Genomic DNA, 11,051 nt, shown 5'->3' with positions numbered 1-11,051 from the left:
ATTAACCAAACACCCATCTAATGTATCATAAAAGTCACTCTGTTCCGGTGGTCTATAGATCTCTACTTTAGCTCAAGCTCGCCACCTGCAGGAAGTGTGTCCAAAAAACACCCGGTTAATGGAGTTAAGTTCTTTATTGGAAACCCAGCCTTCAAACATCTTTTTAGCCATTCATTGTTACAGCAACAACAGCGACTCACTCCATGTACACTACAGCAGCGGTTCCCAAACCGAGGGAGGGAAAATAAACGACTATACATGTGATAATTTATTTTCTTAGAGCTTATTGTGAGAGCTGAGGTTACTGATGGAAAGGTTTTGGAACCGCTGCTCTAGTTGTGTGTTTAAGCCGCAGAGCAAGCAGCTAAGAGTTCAAAACAAACAGAAAAGACAAATAAGGGAAACGATAGAAAAATACATTTTGTTTCTTCTTTTGATTTCAATCTTAAAAAACGATGTCAGTGGAAAACGCTTACGAAAAGATGCAGAGCCGTACTCAAAGTGTTATTTTTTTTCTTCAGTCATTAATAAACAGCTTTCAAACCGTCAAAAACTGCCTCACAGGCTACAACCACATTAATACAGACTGCCAGAGAAAAACACAAACATGGTTTATCTTTTTATTGACGAATCCTGAGATTCGGTACTTCTTGCTAAATTCCACATAGTGTGAAATCAATATAAATACATTTTTTAAAAGATGGTGCATCTGGTGTGAGATATTTTGCAGTCGTGGTATCGTCGAGAGAGTAAGTGTTTCAAGGACAATACAATAAAAAAAATGAAGATGGCTAATTTGCCATTGATGTTAGAAGAAAAGATAAAGGTGAAAATCTAGCATCCAGACATTCACCCTAAATATAACGCTGGTGATCAGCCTACTCTTGATTCTCCAATCCAACTGCATGAAGTACTAGCAGCTTCTCATTCATTCAACAATAAACTCAAGAGTCCGTTTTTCAAGAATGATTTCCCCCCTACGTGAAAAGCACTTTAAGTTCTTAAAAACAACAAAGATGTTTATTGAAGATTAACAAAATGGAATCAATTGAAACATTTTAATAAACCGTATTGGATTGGCATAGGCTGATCTTAATGAAAAATAAGAACTGTAGGTTCGGTGCATCGGCTCAAAATATACCAATTGGAGCATCTCTTGTAAAATCCCAACGTCCCCCTCCAGTAGCAGTCTTTAGATCTGAAGAGAGAAAACAGAAATATTTCATTTTTATTATGGTCTTTCAAGTATTTTCTTTCTTGTGCCGTTAGCCATAAAACTTGTTCTGCAAGTAACACAGATCTATGAATATAGACCGTCTATTTACAGTGTGCTATTGCTACTTTAATACAAGTCAAGGTTGTCAATAGTCAATCAATTGATAATGATTTCCTTTCACTTTTGACAAAGTTCTTCTTTACGGCTGCTTGACAAGCATTTGACTTAAGGTTTTTAAAAAAAAACGAATAGTGTCACTATTAAACACCGCAGAGTAGTTCATTGTAAAATGAGATAAGCTTACATCATCAATGTCATCTTCATCGTCGCCAATGTCATCAAACTGGATCTCATCATCGTCTCCGGGCCCGAAGGTGTCCGTCTCGTTGATTTTGGCTGCGAGAAGGAAGATGGAGGGAAAGAGTTAGAAAGCAAATACAACACATGTTAACAGAGCAGATTGAACACTGAACATGATTTGTAAAAAAAAAAACACATAAAAATAAGTTTAAATAAAAGGTCCAGACAGTGAGAACCTCTGCTGTTTAAAGTCAGAAACTCGAAAAAGTGTTTCACCAATATAGCCGTTCTTTAAAATCGCAGCAGTCTGGTCAGCTTTAGGCACAGTTAACCTCAGGTTATAGGCACAACAATAGATACATAACCAACAGCTGTGGTTTTGGTTTGACTCACCATGCTCGGGCAGCTCTCCGTACGCTTTCAAACTGCGAGCCTCGTCTGCGTTGTACTTCAGAATGACGTCAGCTTTGTTGTCCTGAAACACAAAACGATGACGTAATGTTTAGGTTAAACATAAAAACCAAGTGCTTAAAATGAGCGACAAGACAGTAAGTACATTACTACGATATTAACGCTTAGGTAGAATACTCTTTTGTCAGTAAAAAAAAAAAAACGCCAAATGTAAATTAAACTCCAAGCACTATATACTATATAAGCACTATATACAGGGAGCAACTGGATTTTATATTTCTTTAAGATTAACTTAGACAAAAATCAAAAATGATATTCAACTGTAACCGTAATTTAGTAGCGGTTCCTTCATTAACTTTAGAACCCATAAAAGGTTAAATGCAGCAGAAATGTTAGTGTTTTATTATCCTAAAAGACAGCCATAAGACGCGTGGTGTCTTCATAGTGAGAGTTATCCAAGCATTATATACATGTATATTGTCTTTATTCGTATCTGTGTTGTGTGTGAGGGAAATACACACCTGGTAATCTCTCAGTCCCACCAGGATGATGTCTGACGTGTTAATCCAGACCTGGAGGAAACAAACAGATCAGAGATTACCCACCCGCTGTCACACTCTGCACTTTGTGACCCTCAATGGGTTCCATGCAGACACATTACGGGCGGCTCACTGACCACTGAGAACACACCGACTCAGCATCCCGTCAGGAGGTTTCCTGTGTGTGCTGGTCGGGGGAAAAGGTGCGAGAGGACTGTCGGGACATTCCTACCTTTTTTCGGAGTTTTCCTCTGATGTGACAGAGCCGCTTGGTTCCATCAAAGCACATGGCCTCCAGACGCCCGTTCCCCAACATCTTTATCACCTGAGCATACTCTGGAAGAGACGAGACAGAGGAGGGTCAAAGAAAATACACTAAAGAAAACAACCTTAAAATGAGAGATTACATGAACAAAGTTACTGTTCTATCAAGAATAACAAGCAGGCACTAAGTGATTATGGGATGGTATAGGTTTATCATATTGAGAAAAAAAACACTCGCAATAAGTCGTACATTTCAATTAAAATGTTCATAACTTTGATTATCCTTACCGACGAAACAAAAAAAGGCACAGAAAATTAAAAAATTGAGTATGGTCCCCAAAAAAAGGGTAGTATAAATGTTCCACACATTAAGCTCACTCTCCTGCCACCAGAGATTTTGGCAGCAGCGAGCACTGCAGACAATCTGAACACTGACTGCAGGGGGTTACTACCATCTAATGAGACGCTCAGTGACAACGTGCACAAAAAACCTTCACTGCTGAGTGTCTGTTTCAAGTTGGGCTAAGCATTCTTAATTGTAGTCAACTGAATATATAAGTTATGTTTTTATTATTTATTAGATGTAATCAGATTCCTCTAAACTGCTGCATTGTTGTTAAAGCTACACATGTGAAACTGAAAATTAACGACTAGTTTCATTAGTATACAATTGTGGCAGCCCGTCAGTTTAGAACACTTTTTTTTTGCTGAATGAATGACGGTTACACATTTTCATCTTCATTAACACTCAGTCAACCTACAACTCTGAGGTTTTCAGTCTATACGTTTATTTATTTTAATCAATTTCTTAAAGCCCGAGCTTAGGATTTCAAACTGCTTGTATTGTGCAACCAACGGCTTAAAATACTCAATATCATGGAGGAAAACCAAAACAAATTTGAGACACTGGAATCAGCCATTTGTTTTGCCCTTTTTGCAGAAAATCGATGATTAGATCATGTTTACATTTACAACACTTTTTCTGATTATAGACTAACGTCAAGGATTTACTCAGATGGGTGATTTCCCCTGTTTTTATCCGATGTAAATTACTAACAAGATTTATTGTATCTACCAACAGGGATAGTGACTTCAGTTACTGCAGTTGACCCATATTGAGTTATTCAGACCAAATGCGAACAGTTTAACTCTGTGTCCTGGATTTGCTTATAAGTCAAACCAAACACACATCCCCTGGCAAAAAGATGGACCTTTGGTGCCATTGTCCAGGAAGCAGCTGGCTCCAATAACCCCATCACCTGAAGAAACAGTACTCACCCTGTCCGTCCTCTTTGAACACCAGTTCTCTCTTCTCAGACTCATTTTCGTTCTTTCCACGTCGCCTATTCTTTCCTCCCTTTCCTAGGAACATAGAAAAAAAAAGATGGTTATTAATGTTATCCATTTATATAATACATTTTTTTTTCTCACTGAGGATGGGGAAAGTGTATCAGTTAGCTCTTAGGTACAGCTACTTCTCATACGTTTTATAAACACATTTTCTCCACAATCTCAAGTGGTTATTGTGATAAACACTAGTGTCAACACGGGTAAAATGTTACCTAGTACACACATTTAAAAGATAATTGTCTCTTTGTACACAACTACCAGTTAGAAGAGAATAATTAACATTACCCTCAACCGCACTAATCTGCCAGCTAGTGACTTAAAAAAAACTATGTTTACATCAAATATATCAGATATTATAGAGTATGATATTTCAGTTACAACGAAACTAATCTACTGTGTTTACACAAGGAAAGTTGAAACCTAAAGCAAATTAATCTGTTCTTGGTTAGAGAAAATAACCAGCAGATGAATCCATGATGAAAATAATCATTAGTTCATAATTAAAAATAAGCATTAGTAATAACAATCAGATGATATAAAATAGTAATATAACAGTACCAGGGGACAGGAAGAACAACGTTTAGGTTGCCTTGCTAGTAAACACATATAGGCGACATTCTAAAGACGTTAGATTGATCAAAGTAGTTTAAAATCCAGGAACAAAGATACCATGTTGGCGTTTTAGTTGTTTATTGTGAAATTAAAGTCGCAGCAGTCACAGGCCTCACCAGGGTGGGGTGAGCAACTAGCTACTTAGCTAGCAACGGTATTAAACTGCTAAGCACGTTAGCCATTAGCCGGCTGGCAGGCACAAAGTGTTTAACAACTTAATTTAGCCTAGACTAAATTCATCATTATCTCAGCCGAATGTATGTTTACATAGTTAGTTACACAGAGAAACTCGTGACATTTAATTAAAAATACTTATAGTTCCGTGTTAATAAAAGATAAAATAAAATGCATTAGAAAATCTTGATGCTAACTAGCGTTAGCTGGTCGGTGTCACGTTTTCACTGCGTGTCTTCACGGCGGACTCGACAGACAATCAACAATACAGACACACTATTCCTCCGTCTCTTACCTTTATTCTTGGGCATATTCTTTTAAGCCTTGGTCACGTTAATCCTGCTCGTAGAAACGACGTACAGTTAATAAACGAGAACTGTGTACAACAGTCAGTTCTAAATTGACTGAACCGTACCAAGAAACTAGCTTGTCACCGCTGATTCGCTCCGCCGGTTTGCGCATGCGCCTTCCAAGACATTCAAAACCACGTTGCTTTATTGTAAAAGGTGATTGTTACAGAGACAAACGCCTGCAGAACTCCCAAAAACTTGTTTAAAACTGTTTTTTAAAGTGACGTTGTCTGGTTCTTAACCAAATACACACAATTCACCATCAAATGAGGAAACAGATAGCCTGACACTTGGTCTAATTATTATTTTTCAATTCATTGTCTTTAAATTATAAAGGGCTACATTTAAAGTAATATTGACTTGTTAAATGCAGGTATTTTAATTATAACAAGAGTATTTCTACAGTGTGGTATTAATGCTGAATACTTCATCCACCAATGAATGATAATGACTTCCAACATGTATTTTTAATCAATATCAGATTCCCCTGCATTTAACAATAACTGTTCATTGCAACGATGTATCCCTCCGCGCCAGCAGGGGGAGGAACTCGCTGCGCTGAGCCTTTACTGTGTTTATTTCCCCAGAACAACATTTAACATTTTGCAGGAGCTGAGCTACGGGACTTTTTAACCCTCCTGCAACGCACACAGCTCAATTATCTCATGGTTTGTACATTTAGAAGTGCATTTCACCTCTGTGTTTTTGCATTAAAATAGCAAAGTGACGCAAAGTTATAAAAGGTGATATGTATTCGACTGTTAACTTGGAGTCACGTTAGCTAGCGTGTTGCTAAGCTAGCTGCAGTTTTGTTTTCAGCACAACGAAGTTTGTCTGTGATGGCTTTAGCAGGACAATGGTGAGTTAAAATGTATTTTATAGATAACATACATTTCGCCGCTTCTCTTTGTGGTAAATACAACTGGATATTATATGCGGCGTTTTCCATATTAGCAACAACGTACTGTGCTGAAGGCTACTTAAAGAGCAACTTGCAGAGTTTATTTTTTTACTGCATTTATGCTTAACCTTGCCTGAAAATTACAATAAAAAAAGTTAAGGCAGGATTTTACATGTTTTACGAGACATAAGGGCTGGAATTCAGAGGGGAAAGTAGCCGTTTTGAGCTCTGCTACTAACAACTTTTTTTAAACGTCATACGTCAAACGCGTCATAATACCTCACATAGGGGAGCAACCGCGCCCCGTTAGTAGTTGGTTTGAGCGGTTGTGATTTAGTGAGCTGGTATTTTTTCGGTAGTTTTACATCATGGTGAGCCATTGTGTTTGTGCTGGTTGCTCAAACTCCAGCTTGTCAGGATATCGAGTCCACAATTTCCCTAACAGGAAAAGGACCGCAGCTAGCTTTAGTTCCTGGGTGCGTTTTGTGCAGGCGAAGAGACGGGACTTCACTACCGCATCTGCGACGAAAAACGCGGTCGTTTGTGGCGCTCATTTTAGACAGGAGGATTATGAGGCAGGTGATCTGATGCAGTTCAGGATGGGATATCGAAGCCAGGACCGTGTGAGGCTGATAGCTAGTGCGGTTCCGTCTATACACCCAGCTTCTTTATCAGCTCCGGTAGCAGCAGCAGCAGCAGCCGGTGGCGGGAGTGATGGTCAAGGATCGGTCAGAAAATCTGAGGTACTTTACTTTGCAAAAGTACTTTACTTTGTAAAAGTACCTCAGAGTATTCTCTTGCAAATTATTTTTACATAGTTATTTTGTACTTTTTCTCTTCTACATTTGTTACCTAAAGATTAATGCGCACAAGACATAAACAAATATAACGTTTTTTATTAACTTGTTTATTTGTGTTCCATTATGGTTGTTTTGTACATAGATAGATAGATAGATATATAAAGGCTAGATGGCTCAAGGGGGAGTCGCCAGCGTAGCTCACCGGTGGCCATCTTGCCACTGTCAACAAACTGCTACAGCTGTTTTTAAAGGTGAGTGATCTGCACAAAAATACTCTTAACTCGCTTAAATCTTGACTGATTTACAAGCGGTTTGGTTTATTATAAACGTTGTTATCATGGCTATGATTCAGGAGACAACAAGACATGTTGAAAAAAAACTCCATGATTATAAGTATGCAGTATCATAACTACATCTTTGATGTTTATAACAAACCAAACCGTTTTAAAATTGGTTGAAAATTGAGCAAGCTATGGTTATTTCAATAGTGCACCATAGACACAATGTTATGAATGAGCGAGCTGCCTGTGGCAAGATGGCCGCCATGTGGCAACGTCGGTCTCCATTGGCCAGCAGCGCGGGTGAGTCATCTAGTGTTTATATATATCTATGGTTTTGTAGGTGTTTTCTGTTCTCTATTGTTTAGCTAAAGAAGGGAAGAAAGATGATAGTGTTGTGGCATATTATAATTTGTATCTTACATGTGTTTTTAAGCATTATATTCCATAACATAAACCTGCTCAGGTTTTCTAAATAACATTGGTATATAATTGAATCAATAGAAAGGAAAAGGTGATCATTTGAAATTGCATGAAAAAAACTGAAAACACAAAATGAAATATCTGATAAAAGTGAAAAATAGTTAACAATTTCCCAAAAATTAAAGACGGACATCTTTTAAAAATGTTTGTTTCAAACCCAAAGGTACTCAGAATAAAACCAGAACACATTCACATTTAAGATGCTGTAACCAGTGACTTTACTTCACCTCTTTAAAAAAAGGATTGATTCAGATGTTAATTCATCACCAAATAGTTGCACAATATTTTCCTGTTGATCAACATAGTTAGAAAACATAATGCATGATCTGTTGGATATGAGTTCATCTGTTGCCTGAAAACATAATAATGTATCTATTTTTCCCATGTTTAGATGTCTTCTGAACACCCTGCGGTTGCGGGTGGGCTTGCAGGAAAGTCCACTTCGTCCTCTGGGGTGAAAGGAAACATAAATTGGGACTGTGACAGCAGCTTGGATCAGATCACGGTTGTGAGGATCGACGACACACACATCGCGGAGGATAAAGACTCCGTGGCGTGCTACGATGTGGAGTACTCCATTCCCACTGAGGAGGAGGCTAACGACGAGGACGACGGCGTCTACGTCATTGAGTACTCAAACCCCGAAGAGGAGGGAGAGAGCTACCAGTTCACCATGTCTGTGGATCAACCACTGCCCACCAAAAAGCAGATAGTTACACATGCTGCGGCGAGAGAGAGCGTGATGTCCAAACCCTCTAGACCTCAGAGGCTGCGGCGGAAGAGGGACCTAGAGGAGGAGGAGGAGGAGGTGGTGAGTAATAAGTGTTTGCTTGAGCTTGGGGAGGACTACAGGGACATTATGAGGATGAACTCTGATAAAGAGCAGCTGGTGTGCAAGCTCTGCCCGTCACCCGGACGCTTTTTCAAGAAAGCTGCCGGTCTGGCCGTGCATCTGAGACACACGCACCAGTTTGGGGGGAGGACGTACTTCTGCACCACCTGCCAGCGGTCGGTCCGCACTCAGTCGGATCTGGATTCACACACCAAACGCCACGCCAATCAGGAAGCTGTGTTCACCTGCCTGCTCTGCAAGGCGCAGGAGGGCAAGGCGGGGTACACAGGGGCCAAGCTCGGTCTGAAGAGACACCTGGAGCAGGAGCACCCGGGCGTCGTGCCGCGTTGCGACATCTGCAACAAAGGCTTCCTGTCGCTCACGTCCTACCTGGCCGATCAGTTCAGGCACGTCGGAGTGTCGCCGTACTACTGCGCCCGCTGTCAGATCTACGAGATGACAGAGCGGGGTCTGAGTGTCCACATCAGGAACGACAACATGAGGGAGAAGAAGCTGCAGGAGTCTCGGAACAACCTGCTGGAGCCTGAAAGCAACCTGAGGGAACTCGGAGTCTCCGTCAGCGACGATAACTCCGCCACAGACGACTCTGACTTCTGACTCTATTTGTTTTATTTCCCTCAGTGTTTGAGGACTAAAGCAGCACAAGCTTAGCCACCTTTCTTCATGCATCTTTAACAGCTGTGAATTGATATTTTGGAAACAGTTGTTTTGTTTTTTATTTTCGAATAAAAGAGATAGTTTGACATTTTGGAATCTATGCTTATTCTTTTTATTGCCAGAAGATATTACTTATTAATATCTTCTGGCAACTATGGACAACATGTCTTTGGGTTATTTTTCTAAATTGGCAAAGCTTAAGGATCATCAGTGTCACAATGCAGTTTTTAAGACAGGGTCTAGCTTAAGCTCTATTTGAAAGAATAATTTGACACTTTGGGATCTACGCTTCATTTCAAACCTTTATTTATACAGATAAATCCCATTGAGATCATTGATCTCTTTTTCAAGGGAGACCTGCTCAAGTAGTTCCACATGAAACATAAATAGAACAACAAAAGGACATCATACAGTATCATTTACATAATTATCCACATAAACAGGTACCAATAGCTTCCGATTGAGTAGCATCCAACCGAGCTTTAAAAACATTTAGTGGCACTAGATTGTTCAGTTTCCATTTAATTTGCAGACTATTCCAAGACAGGAGCTGCGCATCTAAAAGCTGTCTTCCCTAAGACAGTCCTAGCAGTTGGCACATTTAATAAAACCACAGCATTTGATCTCAGGCAGTAGCCACTTAAAATTTTCCGTGAGATCAGGGAGCAGATATAAGATGGAAGTTTCCCTAACATGGCTTTGTATATAAAAATGTACCAGTGACTGAGCCTCCGTACAGTTAGTGAAAGCAAACCAGCCCTTGCATACAGGGTACAGTGATGGGTTAATGCTTTACGGTTTGTCACAAATCTCAGTGCACTGTGATAGGCGGCATCTAACTTGACCAGGCAATTGGCAGGTGCAGGTGTACGCTTGATTGCTTACTTGCTAAGAATCCAATGAAGAGGTTCATATCCCTCCCGGATATGACTTACTTTCATATATTAATTATTTCGTTGATTAATTGCTGAAGAAATGAAAAAAATACCTTAATAAAGGTCACCTATTATGCAAAATCCACTTGTCCATGTCTTTTATACATAAACGTGTCCCCTGTTTCAGATTCGGAAAGTTTCAGGAAAAAATATTCAATCACTCTTTGTCCTGATCCATTTATATAAAAACGGAAAATGAGCTGATCCGATTTTGGCCACTTTATGATGTCATAGCGATTCTTTTGGCTTGTGTAACCATTAGCCAATCACCAACCAAGGTAACCCCAGGGCTGAAACAGAGGGGATTATGGGATGCTGCAATGATCTGTTGGGTATTTGGAGCCAAACACTTCAGAGACATGTTTTGTATATATCTGAGACCTATAATAGATTGAGGAGAAACGGTATAATAGGGGACCTTTAAAGTTTTGTGGTTTTGTTTGACCAAGTTATATGATATGTAATGATATTAAACAATCTTTACATTTGAGAAGCTGAATCCAGATCACTTTTGGTGATACAGCAATAAATCAATTGTAAAAGAAGCTGGTGTTAATGCTGTATTTGAGTTGATGCATGTATATTCTGTGATACTCAGCAGCGTTCGAGCTACAGGAGAAGTATTATTATATTATAGTAAACATTATTTGTATGCTGATTTAATAGAAATGAACTGAAACGGCAGTAGAGCTCATAATTTGTAATAAATGGGACTGAAAATAAAAAAGCTATGATCCAGATTGTGTCCTTTTTACAAAAAAGCTTTATTTTTGAGCACAGTGGATTTAAACATGAATGACTTGAAATTAAAATGGAAGTAAAAAAGGAATTAAACAACAAGATTTGACACATTAAAGACAAACAAATATTTTAAACATTTTAAAAGGGGATGTTTTCTTTCTTTTTGGAAATGCAAAATAGTAAATGT

At 39.1% G+C, this 11,051-nt stretch overlaps 2 protein-coding genes across 5 annotated transcripts; one reads left to right on the top strand and one right to left on the bottom strand.

The window, feature by feature from the left end:
• Positions 1-496: 496 nt before the first annotated feature.
• eif1axb (eukaryotic translation initiation factor 1A X-linked b) lies at positions 497-5,359 on the bottom strand. The gene is made up of 7 exons (XM_034206080.1): positions 5,162-5,359; positions 4,009-4,092; positions 2,699-2,802; positions 2,449-2,499; positions 1,910-1,991; positions 1,521-1,612; positions 497-1,198 (listed from the first exon to the last, which is right to left on the bottom strand). Exons 1-7 carry the CDS (start codon positions 5,175-5,177, stop codon positions 1,193-1,195), a joined length of 435 nt encoding a protein of 144 aa, XP_034061971.1. The 5' UTR covers positions 5,178-5,359; the 3' UTR covers positions 497-1,192.
• Positions 5,360-5,731: 372 nt separating this feature from the next.
• si:dkey-226l10.6 (zinc finger protein 615) lies at positions 5,732-9,276 on the top strand. Of its 4 annotated transcripts, none has more exons than XM_034206078.1 (2): positions 5,732-5,884; positions 8,070-9,276. In XM_034206078.1, exons 1-2 carry the CDS (start codon positions 5,882-5,884, stop codon positions 9,126-9,128), a joined length of 1,062 nt encoding a protein of 353 aa, XP_034061969.1. In that variant the 5' UTR covers positions 5,732-5,881; the 3' UTR covers positions 9,129-9,276. The 4 variants fall into 4 exon arrangements, with proteins under 4 accessions (XP_034061969.1, XP_034061967.1, XP_034061968.1 ...); XM_034206076.1 differs by having other exon boundaries at positions 5,774-6,860; XM_034206077.1 differs by having other exon boundaries at positions 5,775-6,075.
• Positions 9,277-11,051: the final 1,775 nt, after the last annotated feature.

Source organism: Gymnodraco acuticeps, unplaced genomic scaffold, assembly GCF_902827175.1.
Source record: "Gymnodraco acuticeps unplaced genomic scaffold, fGymAcu1.1, whole genome shotgun sequence".
Classification (NCBI taxonomy): domain Eukaryota; kingdom Metazoa; phylum Chordata; class Actinopteri; order Perciformes; family Bathydraconidae; genus Gymnodraco; species Gymnodraco acuticeps.
This window is presented reverse-complemented; position numbering and strand designations above follow the sequence as displayed.